General features: G+C 41.7%; 1 protein-coding gene across 1 annotated transcript in view; it reads right to left on the minus strand.

Moving 5' to 3' along the window:
- pemt (phosphatidylethanolamine N-methyltransferase) overlaps positions 1-24,935 on the minus strand; it is a 37,982-nt gene that overhangs the window by 5,213 nt on the left and 7,834 nt on the right. Inside the window, exons 3-5 of the mRNA XM_034559469.1 lie at positions 12,133-12,248; positions 6,332-6,477; positions 4,514-4,625 (exon numbers count right to left, since the gene is read on the minus strand). Of these exons, the coding sequence (XP_034415360.1) occupies positions 4,514-4,625; positions 6,332-6,477; positions 12,133-12,248 (374 nt within the window). The remainder of the gene's footprint in view (positions 1-4,513; positions 4,626-6,331; positions 6,478-12,132; positions 12,249-24,935) is intronic.

Genomic DNA, 24,935 nt, shown 5'->3' on the forward strand with positions numbered 1-24,935 from the left:
CATATTTTGTACACGTATATATGAATGCATTGTACATACAATATAAAATTGGGGCACAAACTATTTATTCAACCTGCATGGAAGACGCTACTAAGAATGGGCAGAATAATATATTATTAGTATTATTTTTGTAACTTGAGAGAACTGGTTTACGCTCACAGTTGGAATACAATACTTTTCTTTTCTCCCTGGAGGATAACCATAACCCAGGCCGAGGAGTGTGAAATGATGAAAGGGTTGACAAAGATTACTTCTTATAATTCCTTCTGCTGTCGACCTTTTTGAAGATCAAAGTAACCTCAGACAATAAAACATACTACTGACCCATACAACAAACTGTCATGGTAACTTATGTCAAACCCCAAAGTGGTCAGATTGTCAGCTTACCCACTTGTGCCAAAGGGGTTTGTAACTCCTATTTATCAGAGAGACACAGAACGCCCCAGAGATGGAATTGAATGCCAGTTTTCTCTCATCTTCTCGCGATACAATCTGCCCTTGACTTTGACAACGACAGGAAAAAGAAGTAAGGATGACACAAATCTTTTTTTTGTTCAGCAGCCCTTTGGTTCCCTCTTCACGCTGTGGACAAGGACGCCTTTTTTTTTTTTTTTTTAGGTCTCACTGTTACATGACTTGTTATATGATCGAATGATCCACAGAGAGAACGGCTGAATAAATTAATGCTAATATTAGAATAGTGATGATATTTCCCATTCTGTGCACCCATGTACTTCGCACGTGCCTCAATCTATGCACATGACTGTGAGTCATGTGTGTTTCCATATGTGCGATCTGTATGAATCAGGCTGCAGATCTCACACACTCGCATGGAAAACTATGGATTTGGACAAGGACATGGAGACAAATAATATACATTTCAGTTTGTGCAATCAGACAGGATAATAGTAAGCACTATTGGACACTGAACTCAAATTAAAGTTCCCTTCTTGGGCACAAAGTGTGCAAAATGTGATTAAAAAAAAATTAAAAATTAAAATAAGTGCAAGCCAGATGCCCACTGGAGGCCAGACCTTCATTATGTGGCCTGCAGGCATATGCAGGTCATGTGCTTATCACTGTTGTTGTCTTGAAGAAGGACATTAGTCAAGCTTGTTGTTGTTGGATAGCGCAAAACCTGGGAGGAGTGCTTGCCTGGGGATTCAGGGCACAAAGCTCCACACACACACTGACGCTCACACACACACACACACACACACACACACACACACACACACACACACACACACACACACTGACGCTCACACACACACACACACACACACACACACACACACACACACACACACACACACACAGAGATAACGCTAATGGGAAGACTGCAGAACACACGGCCAACCGAGAAGTTTACTCTACCGAACACATTTACAGATTATTCTACACATTTACAAACCTGAGGATTGCCATGAAATTTAGTTTGAAATCTCATTGTTCCCATAGGAATAATCAGAATAATCCTAATGACTTTGGTGATCCTATGATTTTGGCTCTAGTGCAAAAATGGATGGATTTTTGTGACATTTGTTAAAGACGTTCAAGGCCCCTAGAGGATGAGTCTTTAGTAGCTGCAAAAGCAATGATACGACCATCACCTTAACCTGTAGGCTACTTTGTGTTTTGTGCTAGTTAACTAATGCTAATGGGCTCAATTAAGATGGCGGACACGGTAAGCAATACTGACTATACAACAGCATGTCGACATTGTCATTGTGACCGTGTTACCATGTTGACTGGAAGCGCTGTCGACTCTTCTTGCTTCTGAGAACAATTCGGAGCCTGCTTGTGCTGAAAAATCTCAATTATCAAAACACATATTTTATAACTAGTTCCGCTGCTGCAGCTGAAAAGTTGAGCCAGTTCTATGACTATTGCAATAATTACATTAAAGTGTAACACTTTTTTTTTTTTTTTTTAGGTGTGTGGGAGCATTAATAGCAAGACATAACACATGCGTTCCCAAGAAAGAAAAACAGAGTTTTGTTTTGGTGAGAACTCTCAGGGAGTTCAAGCATCTAAATTCCTTGAACTGAAAACAAACTGTGTTTGAGTTTTAAGACAAAAACACAGAGAAAGACCAGACGACCGGACAACACGACCAGCTGATCACAAGTTAGCCTCCTCGCCCTGAAGCGCACCCTGCTTGACTTGTTTATAAGACTCTAAATGGGTAACTTAGTGAGCATCATGCTGCACTGAAGAAAATACTTGCAAACCTTTAAGAGCACATTCAATTACAAAAGGCAAATACAATGTGCTCAGGAAATCAAAGAATATTAGATGTATATACACACACACACACACACACAAAACAAACAGACGTCACGCGTATAGAGGGAAAAAAGGAATGCAGCATTAAAGTGCTGCTTCAAGCCCTCTGGATTTCACTGTGGACACAACCAGAAGAGCTGCGCCACATGAGCTGAAACACCACGAGCTCATCCAGAGATCATCCGCCTGTAACGGTGAAAGAAAACACAAAGCGGAGAGGGTGACCTTTAGAAAGTCAGAGCGCCGCCGTTTCAAAGAGATACTGCTCGGTGCCGCCGGCGCATCACATGATAACGGACCACAATGCAACTGAAGGGCAGAATTCACCACGCTGCCACGCTGGGGATGTAACGTTTATCGGGGGCCTGGAGGGGGTTTCTCAGAGCGGGAGAAAAAATGCATGGGGGGGAACAATTACAGATGATTTGCGTGTCTCATTTGGATTTGCATCCATCTAAAATGTAAAAAAAAAATACATATTTCTTCTCCTTTTTGGTGATATAGGCCTCATTTTTCTCCAATATAATGGGACTGTATGGCTATAGAGCGCCATAAAATAAAAAAAATAAAAAAGACTCAACTGCTACGTCTCTTTCCAGAAATAATGACCCGCTTACCCAAGATAATCCACTGACCTTGTTGTGAGCAGATTCATGGAGGAACTGTTTTATTTGAACCATATTTCCACGGTAAAGACAGGAACACACAGATGTGAAGAGGAGGCAGATGTTCCCCGTTTCCATGCGTGATCACATATTACCGATTCGAATGTTTCAACTCATTGGGAGGAGTGCAGCCAATTGCAGTAAAAAAAATAAAACGGCAATAATTTGACTTGCAGAGCATCATAACGATCATGCTTACATTTTTTCTTTTAACCAATACTCCAATATATAGACAGAATGTGTTCATAGGGTTTAAGGTTTTATAACGTACTGAGAATATTTTAGTATAAATATGGTAGCATGCACGTTGTATGGCTCGGAAGATTGTTTCTTTTTTCAGCCATTCAGACAAGTAAGCAGGCTCCAAACACTAAAATTGAAACAGCATTAAGAAAAGTCTGGTTGTTGCATGTTCGGTGTCAAAATTGATATTCCGAACAGCGGACTCAGTTTCTACAGAATCCCAATGGGACTGTTTCGGAGCATCAGGTGTTTCAGTTCAACGAGCGGCCGTGTTAACTGGTGACTTTCAGCCAAATGTGTCTGTAATTGTTTTTACAATTTCTCGTCGGGTTTCTCCAACAACACGGAGCTGAAAGATGTTATCAAGCCCTGCAGAGCTCAGGGGGACCGCCGAGTCAGGTGATAACCCTCTGTGGGTTTCTGATTACGAAAAATATAAACCCTTTGAAATACAAGCGCTCCATTGTTAGTATGAAAAATATTGATTGGAACGGTTTTAAGTCAACACGGATGCAATAACTCCAACGTGAGAACTAATCCAATTCCATCTGCCGACCCTGTGATCCAGTCCGAAGCTCCGGAAACAAAAGGAGTGCAGTTTTGATTTGACAATATTTTGTAAAAAAATTCAAAGAACCCAACGCATTAATTTGGACATGCATTCAGGGGAGGGGCACAGGGATGGAGACGGCAGCAAAGTTTTGAGGCAGAGGCCGCTGCTGTGTCTCAACTGAACAATACAGGGGGAGAGAGAGAGAGATAAGAGGAGGTGAGAGAGAGAGAGAAAGAAGAGGAGGCGGTGAAATTAGGTAATTTTCATTTGGATCACTGGCAGTGCAGAGGACACGCGGCTCACACTGCATACGTTTCAAAGCATAGAGAAAGTGAGGTGGAATAGTCAAACCAAAAGGGACCATAATTTGGCCCGGGGTCCATGCAAAGAAAGAAAATGGGAGTCCTAATTGCTTGACAACCCTGGAGTGCTCGCATAGCAACGACGCACGGCGGGCTGCGGGGGATTTGGCCGCAGTTGTCATAGAGACACACGGAAAAAAAGTTGTAACCTTTTTTTCAAGAGGGAAGTGATTTGTGACTCGCAAACGACATTCTCTGTTTGCGAGTCGCAGCTCGTTATCCCTGTCATGACCTCATCTTGTGCCATTTTCCTTTTGATTAAGTTGTATGTGTTCACACCTCCTTAGGTCACGGTTAAATGGTTAATGACAAACCTCGTAATGATAAGTGGTTGTGACGCACGTGACCTCTGCAGAGACATTCAAATTCAAATCACACCACACACACTCACACACACTTACATAAGTGCCAGGCCGAGGTAGTTGGCAGTGCTGCCCCAGTACATCGGGTTCTCTGTGAGGTTGAAGGGAAACCCTGTCACCTTCTCATCCATCAGGATACCAAAGTAATCACCTGGAAGACCAACACAGACACATGCACAGAGGGTTCATTGCAGGTTGAGATAAGATCTGAATTTGAGAGGCTACAGACGCTACCTGAAGGTCCTGATTGTATTCTAGTCCTCCTTATCTTTCCCTGGATATAAGAATGCAATTGTAATATCAATATGCAATGCCCTTTATCAATAATGTTTTGACAATCATCGTAGCAATCAGGGGGTTTCAATCGCCCTAGTCGATGTGTCCTTGAGCAAGACACTTAACCCTGAAATGCTCCCTGTAGCTGTTCTACGGTGTATTTATGTAACGTGGTAGTAAGTCGCTTTGGATAAAAAGGGTCGGCTAAATGACACGTAATGTAATGTAACACAGCAGTCACAATCTGGAGGCATGTTGAAATATATGACATTTTTCCGGCTGTAGCGGTGTCCTTATATCAATATATACATGCATATATCAATACATCAAACACTCTGTGAAAAGACAGAAGGTCAAGTAGTTGGGGTACGTCCTGATCTCTCTCCGCACACACGCACACGCACACACACACACACACACACACACACACTTCTCTGTCAAAGGGAGGCTGTTAATGCTCAAGTTGTATAACAACTTTTATGTATGCTCATTTAATTTAGCATACTAGCCCTCAGAACAATACGCTAACCTCATTCCTGACCTCCAACTATTGGCCACCCATTCATTCGAAGAGACATTTATCCTTGTGTTTCTGCGTCACTGTTCATTCCTTGTGGTTGAAAAAAAAGAAAGGGCAACCTGGATTTGCTGAAGAGTAGTGAAAGCACATTGGTAGCCTAGAGGTTGGAGAAGTGGGTCTGCGATAGTGTGTGATCGGAGTGACCAATACGTGAACACCGTCTGTGTGATGTGATCGGATTGGTTTCTGACCCTGTGCCGAATCCGTTTGAGTCATCAGGTCACGGAGAGGGGCTTGATATGAATAACACACACACACACACACACACACACACACACACACACACACACACACACACATGCTTTAACCTCTATCTAGTTGTGTGTGTGGACAACGTGGTTGTGTAAATGTAATCAATGATGCTGTTAGATTGCTGCTAGACAGCCCCGTTAATGCAGGCGCGTGCCCCCCTTTGTGTGCGGCGAGCTGGTGTAAAACGTAGTTTGGAAGAAGTCTAAATATTGTATTTCAAAGCCTAAACTGCAACAAATATGGATTGCTGAAAAACAATTTGTTATGTAGAAAAACTATTTTTTCCTCTTTTTTAATTGCTGCAGTTATCATCAGTAGTAATACTTTTTCTATTACTATTTCTGCTATTATTAATGCTACTACTGCTATTACTAATCTCACTGTGGGGAGTTTTTCCGGGACAGAGGATGTCGTATGTTGTTCTGATTGCAAAGCACTCGTAGGCCAGTTTGTGATTTGTGATATTGGGCTACATATAAAAAATGTATCTAAAGATCCTCCCAAGTAAAATAACCAAAACGGTTCTATCTTTGGCCAAAGAAAAGTGTATTAATGTCGGATCCCATCGCTCTCATTAAGAAGCTGATTGAGAAAATACCCGTTGAAGGTTTTTGGAAAGGTACTTTAATATTGACTTTTAGCTCCATCACTAGATTCTACACATTATTCTAGTGAATACTACTTCCAGTGAGAACATGTAAAATCAGTGGATTGCACCTATGATATTTAACAATATATTTTATACCCACCAAGGAAGGTTCCAGTGAATCCCAGAGCCAGGAAGCTGCCCACCACCAGCACAGTGCCCAGCACCATGAGGGCGACGCCAACGTAGAAAATATCCGTCCTGTCCATCACCTCCCACTTGGCCTGGGCCTTCATCGCCACCGTCATACTGCAGGAAGAAAAAACAAATAACAACCACCTTTATTCACGCAGTGTCTTACTGCTCACACTCAAGACCTTTACTGTGGATCCAAGTGGGAGGAAATGACCGAGAAAGACAAAAGATGATGAAGAAAGAAATACAGAGGTGAAGTATTGGACAATGAAAATAAACACAACAAATAGAATAGGTTCTTAGACCTCGCAAACCCTGTTTCTCTGGAAAACCCCTTCAAACTGCACACTTAGTTTTCTTGTCATAGTAACATTTTTACTGAAGCACCACAAACATACTCAATGAACACTGAAGTTAAATCTATGATTCAGAGCCTGGATTACCTGAGCATGGCTCTCAACATGGAGATGGCTGAGCTGGCGGCCAGAGGCTAACAGCGCTAACATTGCACACAATGGCACCAGTGCTGATAAGGCTTAATTCATCCATCCATCCATTATCACCCGCTTATCCGGGGTCGGGTCGCGGTGGCAGCAGGTTCAGCAGGCCGACCCAGGCTTCCCTCTCACCCGCAACACTTTCCAGCTCATTCTGGGGGATCCCGAGGCGTTCCAAGGCCAGCCGGGAGATATAATCCCTCCAGCGTGTCCTCGGTCTTCCCCGGGGCCTCCTACCAGTTGGACGTGCCCGGCATCTTTGCCATCAGAGGGCAAAGATGCAACACCTCTCCATCACTATGGCACTGACTCTGCGATACCGCGACATCATTGCATGGGGGAGTAATTGGTGATAACTGATCTGTTTGACAATGTTAGAGGGTAGAGTCACATTTTCACCAGGAGAATTTCCCTCATTCGATGACTCACTCATGTCGTCCACCTTTGTTCGATTTTATACCTCGGAGCCCATGTACACAATTCACATTAAATAACAAACAGCAGTATTAAGTCTCAATGCATCAAACTAACCTGGCAGTCATCAAAAGCGTCACTGCAGACACCATCAAGCATTTGATTTGCCGACTCTTCCCGACTCCCAATTTCTTCTAATGCATCTGCTGTGCGCTTGTTATCGAGAGTGCTTTTAACTTTCCCTAATGTCACTCTCAAATGTCGCCCGCACCGACGATGATGAGCTATCACCTTGTTTGGAGGAAGAGTTTCTGAAAGGGGGCTCAGTTTGGTTTTTAGTGTTGCCTGTGTATCACCGAGTGTTGACGTGGAGAAGGAATTTGCATTAAGATGTGACAATTCATTCAAACTCTGGCCTTGTTTCAACACCGCTGTATGGTTTGAAAGAAGTGGAAACGTATTGCATTAAAGCTCATGCTCCTAAAGCCTATACTAACATATTGAAATGTCTCCACTGGCGTTCAGGTTTCTTTTTAACTGGTATGCACACGAGCCGTGGCAAAGTGTGAAGACAGGTCTATAATACTGAGCTGAGGTTAATGCTACTATTATGGACTTTTTAACAGTTGTTTAGGTCCCTTCATCTATACTGTATGTAACAATCTCTAAAATACATTGAAATGGGATTAGAACTAATTATTTAATGTTTTAAAATGTATCAAATGTTGGAAAATAGGGATGAATGCCGATCATGAGGTTCCATGACGTCAACACGGTCAGCAACCCATGGGTGCACTATCTCCAGACCTTGACTGTATCATATAATATTAACTCCCACCCCGGCAGCGAGCGGCGTGCCAGACTTACCGACTGCATGCGGCAGTCGGACTAATATAGACCATAGATTCCACGTAAATGCCAAAACAATTTTTTTTTCTCACAATTGAAAACATTTCTGAATAAGAAGTCGTGAACCTTCAGATGAAATATACATGAGCAGTTGGGGAGAGCTCTGTTGAGAGAATCTGTTTTAGAAAAAACACGTTTGATATTTTGTTCCTTTCATCCTTTTGGATAATAATTGAAGTCCTTTAAACGTCAAAGTACAGCTTTAGGACCAGTGATGCTAGTTATTGCCTATTTATGTTGGCCCGTCAATTAAATTTTGCAATTCATTTTGCAATTCTTGCTTTTGTGAATGTAGTTTAGGCGGCTGTGGCCTGCAGTGTCTAAACGTAGCTGGACCAGTAGAGTAGAAAGGTTTGTAAGTCATAATGGAACACACACACACACACACACACACACACACACACACACACACACACACACACACACACACACACACAGTTTTGTACGTACTCTACTTCCTGCAGACTGAAATGGCTCCCAATGTAAAACCAGGTCTGAGGGAGAAAACTGGGTTAAGGGGTCTGCGCTGCGAGTCTTATGGTGTTCACCCTTTGTCCAAGGGAGCAGGAAGTGTGCGGCTTGTTGTTCGGTTACGTCGGACACAACCGGCGACCGTAAGTTAAGTGGCCTGGCGAGGCACACCGCTGGGATCTTTGATTGGAAAAGAGAAGGGAAAGGAGGTCTGTGGGACAGAGATGTGGGAAGGAGGTCAGTGGGTGTGGCTGTCCGCTGGACGCACTGTTACAACCGATGACGTCATCGAACGTAAAGCAGAGCAGAAAAGCACGGCTGATGAGGTCACATGACCACACTTTGGGTCAGTTGATCTGATGTAACGTTGAGTTTTCCAAACCCCATCGCTTCATGTGCCATATGCTCCCATTCATAGAGGCCTGGAATGTCCTCTCGAGTGTTAATGCAGTTCCAAGGCATGCGTGACACTTCTAGTCTGTCATGGTAGGTTTTGTTGGTTGGTACGTGGTTAAACATCAAGTTAAACAAATTAAACCTCATGAACTCCTAACGGGATTTCTTAGATCAATTGAATTGATTTCCCCCCCCCCATGCTAATATGTTAATTGGCTAAAACACATAAGTTGACCCTCCAAGGGCGGACATCCTCCAATCAACAACCAGAATAAAGTAATGACACTGTGTTGGTCCAATGATGATTTTCATATTTCATCTTCGATTCTCTACCAACGTGAGTGTGATGAACTGCCAGTAAAGCGATGGATGAATACAGTAGCATATTAGAAGATACATTTGTTTTAAACATGTAAACAATGATATTCTGCAGTATTGAGACATTTTCAACAGAGTCAACATTTCTTCTTTTTTTTTTTTTTAAATCAGATTTGAGTTTTCCGATTTTATCGAGCAGTTAGCTCGCTACTCGTGTTTTTGGCATTTGGAAAAATGAAAATGGTGTACACACCCTGGATGTGGATTACAGTACATACATAGAACCTTTTACATATTGCATTGATATGCATCTCATATCCATATTGTATCTAAATATGATTTAACCTGATTAAATGTACATCTAGTTTGCCTTTCTAGCGCTTGCATGCTTGGAAGTTTCCAAACATTGAAGATATTTCAGAATTAATTTTTAATATATATATATATATATATATATATATATATATATATATATATATATATATATATTAGCTTTTAATATTTCCTGAGCCTAAACGCAGACGGATTAGACGTGTACCATTTTTTAAAATACTTTAAATCGCTAAATCCAAATTCTCTTATCTCATTAATAGCAAGAATGTCAAACGCAGTTAATGAAAAGGAAAACTTCTTAGTCGCCCCTTGGAGCTTTCCCTGAAGGATTCATTCTTATTATCACTGTGCTTAGCAAATAACAATACACTCTCTGTATGCCCTGCATGTCTGTCAAGCAGCCGATAAATCGAGCGGCGCTATAAAAAGAAGGGGCCGTCAGTCAGCTAATCAGCACGCCAGGGAATCAGTCAATGTATAAGTAAGTCAATTAGGTAGACAATTAGGCCGCACAACAATGGAGCTGGAAGGCAATACGTCAGCTGGTCATTCGTACACAGGAATCAGGTTTTTCCAGAGAACCGCTGTCGGTGTGGCGTTTTTCAGAAACCACGTGTTTTCCGATGCGACTTCGCGGCAGGAGACGACCTCGCTGACGTGATCCGCCGAGTCTTCGGACAAACAAGGATATAAGAAGAAACGCTCTCTGCCCCGACCACGGTCCGGTCTGCTGGCCGCCGAGCAGCACTGGGGACGTTTGGTGATTAAGGGCCTCGTGTCAAGGTGCGAGTCATCGGTTGGCCCGCCACACATTCACTGAGCCCCGTCGGTCCAGGGGGCCCGCATCTCGGACCTTTAGCGCCGCTGCTGCCCACAGCATCCACCTCGACTATTTTCAGACTTGCAATTTCGTCTTTCAAAGAACCCGACGTCAGTCGAACACGGTTGTTAATGATTTATCTGAGAAGGTTTCATGCCCGTGGTGTAGAAGACTGCGGGTCCCAAGAATGGCAATGGGGAGGGAAGGGAAGGGTACAAAAATGTGACCTGTTGGACGTAGAGCTGCAGAAGAAAAGGCTGCTCTGTTTTTCTTTTTTGGTGCAACCCAGCGGGTTGCGGAGGTAAACAACATATTTTACCTTGCCACACTGTCCTGTGGGGAAAAAAAACATTTGCACCGTGCCAGCAATAGCTGGAATGCTTTCCAATATTGTAACACATTGCAGGAGAGCGACTAAACGCGTTTCAAATGCTCTGCAATCTCTCTCAAAAGAGTTTGATGTTCAGAGGACATCTGAATAAATTAATTGCTGTGTACGGCTACTATTTTTAGTTTCTCATGTTGCGCTGTGTGTTGATGAACACAAGATTAAAAAAAAACGGGGTTTATTGCTTTGAAGCAGCTTGTTCTCAAAAGTGTCGTTGCCCGGCAACAGGCGGCGAGAGGACAAAAAATATGCAGAAAGAAATTAATACAAAATCTTCTGGCACTGGCATCGTGTCCTATGCGTGGTTTTGTAGAGGGTGCTCTGCCACCATTTTGATCCACAGTGGGAGTTGTGGGAGCGTGTACTTCCTCTGGGTGCTGTGTGAAGGCAGGCGTGGGGTGACACCGGCACATCCAGAACCCGTGGGCCCAGATTAGGATGGGAGGAAGGAAGAAAAGAGCGGAAGAAAAGAAGACACAAAAGCAGAGCAGGAAGATAGAAACTTTGTCAATGAGAGGAAAGTAATATAAGACGGGCCTTCATTCTGTAGTTTAGATTGTGAGTCAGGCGGTCGGGATGCCCTCCATCATTTATTTACAACAAAGTGAAAGTGAGAGGCTTACAGTGCAGACGGTGATTCCATAAAACCAGAGGCCGCGAGTTCTGGAGCTGTTCCCTGACGGGGAGGAGAGATCGAGATCATTTTGATCTTTTTAAACTAAGAAGAGCAGTGAGGCTGCGTTTCACTTTTATGCTAAAATCTGGAACAGTCTTCCAGAAGATGTGAGACAGGCCTCAACTCTGATAATGTTTAAATCCAGGCTGAAAACAGTTCTATTTGACAACTGAAAGTATTTTATCTGCACTCTTCGCTTTTAATATAATGAATCAATTATTATTTTTTTGGAATGATTTTATTTGTCTTTTTGTAATTGTATGTAGCTGTAAAGCACTTTGAATTGCCTTGTGTACGAGTTGTGCTCCATAAATAAACTTGCCTTGCCTGAAGCATCTGTGTGTGTCTGCCAGCAGCAACAGTTCTAAGCACGTGTTTCTGACACAACTGATTTTATTTTTATCTGCCATTCACCGCCCCGTGTGAAGGGCCTGCGACATGCAGGTGGATCAGAAGTGCATTTTTATTTATTTTTTTAATCAAAAGTGAGTCAACCGGGATGACAACGAAGAGGATCAAAATGACAAGAATTGAGCAGAAGACTGACCTGTGACTGCGGTACACGTTGAGCAGAAGGATGACGAAGCCCAGGCAGTAGCAGGCCAGGTGGGGGCTCCCGAAGAGCCTGGAGAGGGTCCGTGTACGATGCTCCCATCTCGCCACCTGACGAATGACAGAGAGACAGGGAGCAGAGGTCACGGGGTGATGGCGTAATCCTTCAGAATCACATCAATTAGTTGCGGAGGGGTGGGGGGGGTTAGTCTCCTTAACTTGCAGAGAACGGTCTGGAAAACAATGACTGGAAATAGACTGCTAATTGGGTTGCAAAGGAAAATCAGCTGTCTTTGTGGTACTTCAGAGGTAAATCTGCATTTATGTTGGCCACTTCTTGGGGAAGGCCCAATAAATTGTCACTGTAAAGCAATCGTTTGCCTCGTTACACATGCAGCTGATACTCAGCATTTATTTGAAGTTGCATTTCTGTGAAACCTGATGAATGTAACTCCAACCGTCAGTCTACTTTCAGCCGTTTTGGTCTCTGCCAACTTCGGAGAAAAAAATATTTCTCTCTTTAACCGCTAAGTGTGCTGCTATGCTCTATGCACATTATATATAAATATAAACGTTTTTTGTGACTAGCTTGACATTATTTTGTTGTTGCCTCCATTCTTTGATTAAAAAACGGAAGGCATTCCCAATGAGTAAAGAGCCAGTACATATTTCTTTTCTGCTTACGTTGAGAGCTTACCTCCAAAAGACGGATGCTCTCTTTTCAAATGTTCCGTTTTTTTCCCCTCACATTAGCGGAGGTGTATGCGATTCAGGCATTAATTTCCGTTCCTTTCCTACTATTCGTAAAAAACAAGAAACAATGTATTCTGACATTCTTGACATCTCAACATGAAGTCTGTAGTCACTTCCATCATTCATCGCTTCAGTTTTTAGGCAAAGGTTAGTTTGTAATGTAGTGGTTGGTGTATTGAGATCTTCATCATTTTAAGCATTGCTGTATCGGTTTTAGTGTTCGTAGTGATCCGCAACACAGAGAGATAAAACAGGGACAGAGAAACTGAATGAGATGCTTCCTAGTACAACATGTTTCCATCTAGAGAGCTCAAAATCCCTCCAGGAGTTAACAAACTGTCCGACAGAGAGTCGATTCGAGCGGATGCCAATACTGATGCAACTGTAACCAACCAAATAACACGGGGCTGCAGGAATGAGGTATTTTTGAAGGCCAACCCCAGAAGTTAACAACGCACTGGTCCCATCGACAGAAGACAATTGGATTTGGGATTATCGCAGAAAGCAATCTCTTACACAAGTTTATGATGAGCTTTGTTCAGCAAGATAATCTTCACAAATGAAAACCCCTTTCATCATTGATGAAGCGTGGATGCAATCGCAATAAGTAAAACAACTACATTAAAAGCCTGTGGAGATGTTATTTCAGGCATCTGACCAAAAAAACATTTTAAAAAACCCGTCGACTTCGAGACGAGGGAAACAGAAATACAAAAATGCAATACTCCATCAACCATGAGTCATATTTGAATTCCACCTTAAAACACTTCTAGCTGGGAGCCTGAAGATTGATTTGAGATGCATCTCAACGTTGTTTGTTCAGGTCTAGTCATGAATTAGCAAACAAACAAATAACAAATAATGAATTTATAAAAAAATGAATTATGAGAGTATAAAGGGGCATAGAACATTATGATATATGAGGTATAAGATGGCCATTGCCATCTTTTAAAGAAACCTAAGCTTGATCCTTCTGTTGTTTCCAATTTTAGGCCAATTTCAAAACTTTTTTTTTTTTAATCAAAAGTTTTAGAAAAAGTGGTTTTCAACACAACTCCTAGCTTTTATGAATCATAATAATATATTTGAAAAATTTCAGTCGGGTTTTAGAGCACTTCATAGCACAGAAACTGCCCTCCTCAAGGTAACTAACTTTAGCAGCAGACAGGGGGGAGAGCGCGGTTTTAATTCTTTTAGACCTTAGTGCAGCTTTTGATACTGTAAAACCTGGGTTGGCATCAAGGACACTGCACTTGGCTGGTTTTATTCTTACCTTTTAGAAAGATCGTACTCGGTCACCATAGGTAATCACTTGTCTTCCACGACTCACATTACCTGTGGTGTACCACAAGGTTCAATTTTAGGTCCACTTTTATTTTCTATCTACATGCTTCCACTCGGCCAAATCCTCCAGTGACACAACGTATCTTTTCATTGCTATGCAGACTAGATATACCTTCCGCTGAGACCTGGTGACCCAGAGAGCCTGGCTGCTGTCTTAGATTGTCTCTCTGACGTTAACTGCTGGATGGCTCAACATTTTCTTCAGCTCAATAACTCCAAATCAGAAGTCATATTATTCAGTTCCCCAAACAATAACACCGGTCTCATCAAGAGTCAACTTGGTCCCCTGGCTGCTTATTTAAAACCTGTTGCCAGAAATGTGGGTGTAATGTTTGACTCTCAATTAAATTTTGAATCACAGATCAAAAAAAGTGTCCAGTCCTGCTTCTTTCAATTAAGAATAATCTCAAAAATCAAACCATATTGTCACGCTCAGATCTGGAAAAAGTCATTCATGCACTCATTTTCTCTCGACTCGACTACTGCAACTCCCTCCTTTCCGGCATAAATCAAAAATCCATCTCGGCCTCCAACTAGTCCAGAATGCAGCAGCTCGGCTTCTGACTGGTTCTAACAGACGGCATCACATGACTCCAGTCCTGGCCTCTCTCCACTGGCTCCCTGTTCGTTTTAGAATTGATTTTAAGATTTTGCTGCTCACTTTTAAAGCACGCCTGGGTCTGGCCCCAAGCTACATCATTGAAATGTTAGCCCCATATGAGCCAGCTCGCAGCCTTAGATCCTCTGGTGGGGCCCTTCAAGGCCCTTCAAGGCCCTTCAAGGCTTAAATCAAAGGGTGATCGTGCTTTTGCCATCAGAGCCCCTCGACTTTGGAACGACCTACCTGAGGGGATAAGGCTCGCAGAATCAGTAGCTTCTTTTAAATCACTTCTTAAAACCCATTTTTATAGAACTGCTTTTAAGTGATGTTGTCCTTTTATGCCGTTTCCCCTTTTTTAGTTTTTCTGTTTTATTTTGTATTTGTAATTTTCTATTCCTCTATTGTGTTCATTGCCTCATGTATTTTCTGAAATGTTTACTTGTATTGATGTTATGTTTTTACCTTGCTTATATGTAGAGCACTTTGTAAACTCTGTTTTTAAAAGGTGCTATATAAATAAATGTATTATTATTATTATTATTATTGCCATGCTTAATTATGTCACATACGTTTTTGAAGCAATTTCTAGCTTGATACCATTTGTTATAAATCTAAAACATGTTTTACCACTCCATAATAGATACAAATGGTCAGAAATAACTCCAAAACATCCCATTAAGACACAGAGACCTTGAGGAGCAACATAGAATAAGACATAATGTGATTTTGTAGCAAAAACTGTCGACATTTGGCAAGAATTAGATTTTTGAGTGCGTCTGTTCTTGAAACTGCTCAGCAAGCCCCTAGTTGCCAATATGCCAGAGGAAAGCCACACATCCACTGAATGCTCCAGGTCTCTAGTTTGTGGTTTAAAGTTTTAAGAGGCTGTGATTATCCTCAGTCATTTTATACAATGATGTCAAATATAATAAATGGTCTAATGTGAAATGGCTTCTTTGGGGACGAACATCATCACACATAATCAAATTTGGGTTTATTGGATCAATCATAGTCATACCCAATTTATTCAATTCCAAGACTGTTTAGGGACTCCAGTATGTAAAAATAACACATTTCTACTGTATGCATAAAACTGCATGGTTTTGCCCAAAACTGCAAGCGATTATCAGACAGTGGGAAGGGGGGGAATTGAATTTTCATTCACATATCTTGAAGCGAGAGGTCAAGGCACTTGTTCAAAAAACTTGAAAGCATTATTTATATTGCATCACATGGCTGGTACCAATTAATTCATTAGGTTTTCTAGTTATATTTGTTGAGACGGCTGGTGCATAAGGGATAACCATGCAGCTGCATCCTCTTGCTGCAGCTCCTAATTGAGGTATGTCGACAGCACAGCTCTCCAAGCTGCACTTCACACTTAGAATGGAAACTATCCGTATCATATATGCAACCTAACAGGTGTTGGACCCGTCTGTCCAATACGGGCGAACCCACCTGTTTGTGGCATTGCTGACTGAAAGAGTCGTTGGTGGACCGGCAAATTGTGGAGGTGGACTGTAAAAGGACACAAACGTTGCCATGGCAACACCTTTTTGTACACTCAGGGAAGGGAAGATAGATTCAAGAAAAGGAATAAAGGTGAAGGGACACAAACAGAAAGTGACGGTGTTTAAAAGGCTTTTAGAGACAGCAGAACTAACTGAGTGTACTTAGTGGTACAGAACTACATCTTCAAGTGTCATTGTCCATGTTCCTCTGCCCCCTCACTGTATTCTCACTGCAGCTGCCAGCAGCCTTTTCCTTGATGCATCTTTCATCCCCATTTCCTCTCCGTCTCCAGACCAAGAGAAGAAGACCGCTGTGAAATGAAAGACCAAACAATGTAGCGGTTCTTTGACTCCCACTAGAGTTACGTCCACATCTGGATGACATTAACAATAACAATGGAGGGATGATCGGGAAATTGGCCTTGCAAGTAACTCAGTGGTGCGTGCAGAGATGATAAGATTACAAATGCATATTCATGTTGTAGCCGGGGATGTTGAAAATTATAGAATTGCTTCAGTTAAACAGTTTATAGAGATGTGTATATATTATTTGTAAAGGTTAGAGAAACTTTCAGAGCGACTTGTCACTTAAAGGAAATTCGCTGGTCCCCCTTAAAAAAGGTCAGCCTACCTTATGTGAGCCTGAACCCTTCATTTTTTAAAGTGTGTGTGTGTGTGTGTACAATGAATTAACAACCATAACGTTACTGGTGGCTGTATGTGACAGCCAGGAGCTTGTTACACTACTGTTGACTTCATACTAGTCATCAGAGGATTTCTCGACAATACACTCGCTAATGTTAAAAAAGGCTTGCTGGACACACATACGGGACCTTTTTAGAAAGGTATGCTACGTCCTACATACTTATGTGTGTTTATGCAGATAGTCATTGAAAGGTTCTATAGTGTGAGATGAGTTAACCAATGAAAAGTTATTTGAATGTTCTTTAAAAACCACAACGGCCAGGTTGTCTTATGTAAAAGAGAGACAGACAGTGTTTGCCAACTCTGTGTGAGTGTCTGTCTCCTATTAATGAGCGATAACAATCATAATAATCTTCAAATCCATCAGGGTCTGCGCTTATTTTTTTGTGTTTGCTTCTCGTGGTTTGACAGTGTTTCCGTGACACAGCCGCGTGATACAAGAATTCAGCAATATCAAAAGGAATAGGAGACACATCATCTCAAGTCCCCTTAACTAAACTGATAAAAGACTCTGTTGAAGTATAATTTAAAAAAAAAGGGGGGAGTTAGAAAGAGCTCACTTCTCACGGAAGAGAAAAATGTATTAGTCATGCTGTGACCAATGGCAATGACATTTTCCAAGAAGTGGCTCAGCTGTAGGTCCATGTGGTTTAAGTACTGTGTTATTAAAGCCCCTCACCGCCCGACCCAAGATCTATGTGAACAGTACAAAGTACGGCTTACTGAGGACGACAGAGACACTGACGGAGTGATTACAGCATAAAAAGTGAAAGAGAAGAAGACAACGCAGAGGGACAAATGCACTGGCAAACACATACTGTGTGACAACATTTCAGTTTTTATTTGAATGCAGCTGAACCCGACTAAAAATGGCTGTTTCGTAATTAATCTAGGGATACACCACTATCTGAGCTGGGTTGCGTAGTACGTCAATGAGTGTTCAATTCAATTATATGTTTATTACATTTTGTAGTTTCGACCAATACGTTGCTGCATTTAAAGGGTTAATAATTTCATTGTAGTCCTAGTTAACTTTACAGATGTTTTATCCAAGTTGCTGGTGCACAATTACATTTTTTTTTTTTTTACAATTTGTTTTACAAAGTCAAGAAAGCAATGTTAGCAATACATCCATACTGATGTTGTCTTACACATAAAAGTCCCAGTCATTTCTACACAGTGAGGCCTACAGCTTAACTAAACACTGGTATCAGATCGGTACTCGGTATAGGCCAAGCTGCAAAGTCCAGGTAAAGAAAAGGGAGTGGAAAAGACCAGATCGTCCCAAAAAAATGGCTGCTGTAAAAGGGCTCAGTCTGCATTTAGTGTTCAGTGGCACGTGTCTTATTCTCAAGAGGTTTATTTCGAGAGATACGTGTGGTTCATTTGAAACCCATGAACACGATTTCTAACCTCGTGGTTACGATCGACCTCCACCAACCACTTTAGCAGCGATGGCACTGCAAGCTCCTATTGGTCCGGATGTCTGATGAGTACACTAAAAATACTCAGGTGTTGTGCAGATAGACTGCTGATGCTGTTATCAAATCATAAGTGAAGCCATGGGAATATGAGGAGGAGAGAATAGGGAGTGGCGCCAGCTTGGCAGAACTAGCAGCTCTCAAAGACAAATTCAATCAAGGCTTCGGTAACAGGCTCCCACTGTGTACCCATCAGCTTAAATAAATCGGAGATACAGGCACTGGGTTCGAATGCAGGACATTAGGAAGACATCTGAGGGGAGGAGACTTCTCAGCAACAGAAACAGTTACATAAAGCTAAAAGTACCCCAGATGGTTCCATTAATTACCCTAGACTGTGGCGACCCGCCAAAGTATAGTTTGTTCCGCCACAGTTTCATAATGAACCAAAAATATTTCCCACTTCTTGACGGGTGGGCTGGCCGGCCCTCCACATTTCCTTAGCAGTGATGCACACAGTGTAAAAGTAAAAGTATACTCATTATGCAGAATTGACGATTTAAAATAATATATTTACTGTAATCATTGGATTATGATCATTATAATGCTTTGGCTTAAGTCCGGCAGGACATCCACCGAATCCAGGTTTTAATCCTGGGTCCTTCTCGACTGTCTGTAGATTGCCTAGATGAATTATCATTGACTTTGTAATGTCGCTCCACCCGTTACTTTTCTTATCATATATCGTGCCTCGGGCAACTGCCTACTCAAGCTATGTATAAGCCTTTGGCTTCACTCCAATCCGACCACCTTAATCACTCTTCCAACATGCTGGGTGCTGAGGTGATGGACGTTGCTCGCGTTACCACACAGCTGGTAAAAGTGGCGCTAATTTTAACTATTTTATATACTTCAGAATTAGGATATAACTTACTTATACATTATTGTTTATTAGTTGATTTACATGTTGTATGGCAAAATTAGTAACTAATATTGTCAAATAAGTGTTAAAAAAAGTGTACATATATAATATTTCCTTGTGAAAAGTTATATTTAAAACAGACATACTCAAGTAAAGTACAAGCATCTGAAATTTGTACGTAAGCAAAGTATTCTCTGTACTAAGTCTAAATGTACTGTCGGAAATCCACACCCAATGCGTTTGTCTGTTGTGCACTGTTGACACACACACACACACACACACACACACACACACACACACACAGCCAAGAGCATTAATGCAGGGATGGATGTTGTCCTGGAGTAACAAGGAGAGGGGAGAACAAGAACATCAACGTTTCGCATCCACATCAGCGACACCCTGATTAAATCCTCTTCAATTAAGAAAACACTGATTGAATATTTAAATATTTTTGGATTAATGGACATTTTGTCAACGGCAAATACTCGGAGCACACGCTCTTCCAAATATACAAACTAAATTGAGATACAAATGGATCGAATGCAGGGGACAGGACACGTTCATCTTTAGCAGCTCTAGGGAATGTTGTCTGTCAGCACATTTGTCCACCTCTTTGGACAAATGGGAAACACATATTGGATGGATTACCATGACAGCATTTATACTGTTTTAAGGGTTGTTTTACACTGAATAGAAATCAGGCTCAACTAAATTCATGCTTCTCCGAAGATGAACCACAGTCGTTTTGGACACTACATGAGCTTTCCATGAATTACCCATTATCTAACAGTCCGATTTCTATTAGATTTGCTGGTCAGGCACAATATTTTATATATATATATATATATATATATATATATATAAATACAATTATATAATTATATAAAATATAAAAAATAAAAATGATGTGTATATATATATATGTGTATATATATATATATATATATATATATATATATATATATATATATATATATATATATATATATATATATATATATATAGACCATTTAGGGGCCTGTAGCCAGCAGCATGGTTGGCAGGCTCTTTAGGATCTTTATATTTTAAAAAGCATGAAAGCCTTGAACCTAAGGGGATCGACAGAATACCTGGATGAACCTATGGGGATCGACAGAATACCTGGATGAACCTAAGGGGATCGACAGAATACCTGGATGAACCTAAGGGGATCGACAGAATACCTGGATGAACCTAAGGGGATCGACAGAATACCTGGATGAACCTAAGGGGATCGACAGAATACCTGGATGTCAAAGTGCATACTCTTATGTACCCAACATATGATAAGTTCCCATGTTTATTTTCTACTATGTCAACTAAAAGTCTGCAAAGGAAAGTCAGCTCAAACTTAGGGTGGGCAACAGCTGCCAAAACTTGCTCTATTAAAAACAGATGTGTGATCATTTACTGCGACCCAATCGGAGTAAAAATAATCTTGACAATAGTTTCCAATGCCCACGGGTGTGATAACAAAAACATCAGCCTACAACCGGTGGGTACATTTGAGGTCAGATCACCCTTGCAATCAGTGTGATTGATTACATTGAATTAAAACATGAGATGTTTGATGATTGTTGATGATTAATCGTTCGTTCCTCACTGAAGACATGCAAATCTATCCGAATAAGTCTTACCTAACTGAACCAAATACATATGAACAATGTAGTATTTGACTAATGACAACGAGCAGCTACTGTTTTCTTTAGGTTGCCTTCACTATCACTCAGTCATTTAAGGTCAAACGGCATTAAAGGATTCATGTTCTGCTCATTTTCAGGTATCATGCATTTACTGTGGGTTTCTACTAGAACATGTTTCCATTCCTTACTGTTCAAAGAACACGTTGATTTTGTCACTTTTTCATTTCCCCTGCATGAAATGGACCATTTTAGCGCCTGTCTCTTTAAGGCCCTAAAAAGAGCTGAGTAGGCGTATTTCTTTTTACAATCAACACCTGAAATTATGAAGGTACTTGTGAATGACAAGGTAGTAAAAAATGTAAACCAGACTTTGGCGTTTAGTTTTTACCTCTTCACTTACAAGTTTATTTCCCAACGTGTACATCTAGCAACAGCAGCAGGATGAAAAATAAATCTCTGTTGGATCTGCAATAGTAGAAAACCATTATACATAGCTAACCTTTTGTGGCAAGGACATCAGAAACAATAAAATTGTTTATCCAGGGACGGTTTATTACAACATGGGTTTAATGCGAGTACTTTTTGCCTGTGTCCATCGGTTTTATCAGTTTTAACGAAGCCAGTAGCACCGCAAAAAAATAATAATAATAAAAAGGGAAACGGCACAATAAACACAAGCTGCCAGACGATCACACAGGTTGTGGCCTGAAACTTATTGGGAGGCGGACGGCTTCAGCTCTGCGAGACCAGCTGCTGCAGCAGCCGACTGTGGACAGCATGAACTGACGGAGATGTAGGTCACAGGGCAGCACAGACCGGATGACTGGAGAACCAACTCCATATTCATGGGGGGAAGATCGGATGACGTTAAATATGTCGCTCGCTCATCGTCGGCATCAGCAGCCGGTTGATAATGCATGCACCGACCGGGTGGCGTCTATTTGTCCACCCGAGGCCGACATCTGCTTGTGAGGGCACAGCGAGAAGGGAGATGTTGTAAAAGTAAAATCAAAAAGCAACAATAATCCAGACCATCTGATTAAAGAAGAAGCCAAAAGGGGGGCACAAATAATATAAAAGCTATTGGGTTTGTTTTTCCAACCCGATCAAAAGGGTATTAAATGGATTAAATAGTGGGCTCTATCGTTATAAACACTGTACATTGTATAGGTGGGCGTGTCACATTTGCACATCCTCATCCCATTCAAACACAGGGCTCTCCATGTCATGAGAGAAAAACATGCAGAGGGATTCTAAGATGAATACAGCAACTCTAACGTCTCGTCACAATGATCCACTCAATACCTCGCTGCTGTTATATACCACAATGGGGCCATCAATAAACTGAACGTAGAATAAGATGAGATCCCACCAGCTGGGACAAAGTGGGGGACCAATGTCCTTTCCCCAACCTACCCTGTTAAGTTCAGTGCCCTTTTCTCTGGCCACATCCATATTTGAACTCGGCCTGAAAGGGTCCACCACACAATGTGTGTGCGTGTGATTCGATTTTTTCTCTAGTGGAAAAAAAAAAAGAAAAGAAAAAATACAATAAAAGTGGAAAGATGAACAAAACATCACTAAAGGGGTTTGCGTAATGTTGGAGAGGTTTTAATGGATTCACCGTCACCAAACAAAGTCTGAGTGGTCGTGCTGCACATCGGACGACTTTCAAGTACTAGCAGTCACTTCTAAAGCACCAAATCAAAACAACTTCATAAAAATGTCGTCATTTGAGATCTATACCCCCCCCCCCCCACCATATATCAATATGCAATGCCCTTTATCAATAATGTTTTGACAATCATCGTAGCCATTGCAACACAGCAGTCACAATCTGGAGGAATGTTGAAATATAGACAGATTCTCCAGCTGTATCTCTCTCACCTCTCACACACACACACACACACACACACACACACACACACACACACACACACACACACACACACACACACACACACACACACACACACACACACACACACACACAGCTTTCAAGCTCTGACACTTTGATGCACAGTATTCAGCACAGTTTTGCTAATAATGATCTTAAATATAATTAAGTTTGTGCAACGCTCGTGCGTCAGACAATAAAAATAATCTGACGGAGCGTTGATTGTTGAGTTTCATCCTGCTGGAAACTACGTTGGCAGCATGTGAAGTAGGGCTCCAAAACAAATATACAGTATTGTTATGCATAAATTATGTTCATTCTGCATGTAAATCTGTTTTGCAAGTCTGAAGATGACTCCTAACAGCTCACGGTACCTTCACTAGTTAATTACTGACCTCGGCATCACTTACCAGGAAATAATGTCTGGAAGTGTCTTTCGGTAAACGCTGGAGAACGATTAATTCTTTCTCTTTCTAATTCTCTTCGCTCCCCACTTTACAGAATATATACATTCAGCTAATGATTGAGTTTCTTTTTCCCACCCCTGTCTTTCTTAAGTCTAGATGCAATTTTAATTTATGCCCCTTTGTCCCTTCAGCTTATTTGCCCTCCTTTTTGTCCTCAGTTTTGACACTTTAACCAGCTGCACACGTTCCTCGGCCTCCGATCCGCTGACCCCTCATGGAGTGCTGCTCTGGATTTCTGTACCTCATGCTTGAAGTCAAATTCTGAATTATTCTTGAACTGGATGTTACTTAACGCAACGTGTTGTCAGTTGTTTTTTTACATTGGCATTCTAATGCCTCTAATCTATCATACACACTGATCCTAATTATTGCAGATTTGTATTTAATTTGAATTTGCCAACCCAATTGTAAAAGATAAGAGTCTAACACAGTCTGTAAGTAGCTAATATTTAAAAGCATGCGTATTCCTGACTGATCAGAACTTCTGTAATTATAAGACCTTATTTATCTATTTTAATACAGTCATTGACACATTCATAGTCAGGTTTGTGACAATTATGGTTTATGTAAATGAAGATAATGTCCCGACTAATCCGGATGATGTCTGTGTAATCAATTTCAACAAGCACTGAAGTGCACTGAAACCTCTCAGCTGAGTGCACGTACGCATTCATACAGCATGCGGACTGATGGAGAACGTGCCTCTCATCATGCTCGCATTGTTTTTGAATAGGGTAGGGGGGGGGGCAACAGTAGTGAAATGCACAGGTTAGGGCTGCGCAATTAAAAGAATACTAATCGCGATCACGATTTCTGGCCTCCCACAAATAAATGAGCGCGATGGCCGCACGCGAACGCTGTGTGCATTAGCGGTGACATGGCATCAGTGCCGTGTTTCCTTAAATACGAAAAGTGGCAAACCTTTTGTTTTTCTGACAATCGGGGACCGCAGCACTATTTTTGAATCTTCAAAAAATAGCTGGCACAGCTTTCTTCCGAGTTGGTGGTTCCCACCTTCCGTTATCTTGAGGCGCGACGTCATGTCCACGTGGTTTCCGGCTGAGTAGTCAGAGCTGTGATATGAAACCCGGGAGAACGGGCTGACCAGTCTCCTCCCAGCAGCTCCGTGTCAGCGTGACATGTGTCCCATGCAGCCTCGGAGACGATCTAATCTCATTCACGTCGGAGCAGATTTAACTTTGGAATAGTTTGAAGATATCGGCCGAGGTCGGGAGAGGGGCGACCCGCTGCTGTCCAGGGAGAAGAGACAACTGGATCGCAATGGGGCATCATTCCAAACAACAGTAGGAAATGCCCTCAGCTAAAAACAAGAGTTACCATAAGTTTTTTGGGTTTACACTCTTGTGTGCATTTATTCCTGGGGGGGGGGGGGCCAAGACATTGGTCCATAACACCTACGAGCAGTCCCACCGTCCCGTGGGTGTACCTTCAGGTGACCAAGCAGCAGAGATGTCCTGTCCATTCCTACTTTTAGCCAATGGCTCGCTCTCTTTAA

Source organism: Cyclopterus lumpus, chromosome 19, assembly GCF_009769545.1.
Source record: "Cyclopterus lumpus isolate fCycLum1 chromosome 19, fCycLum1.pri, whole genome shotgun sequence".
Lineage (NCBI taxonomy): Eukaryota > Metazoa > Chordata > Actinopteri > Perciformes > Cyclopteridae > Cyclopterus > Cyclopterus lumpus.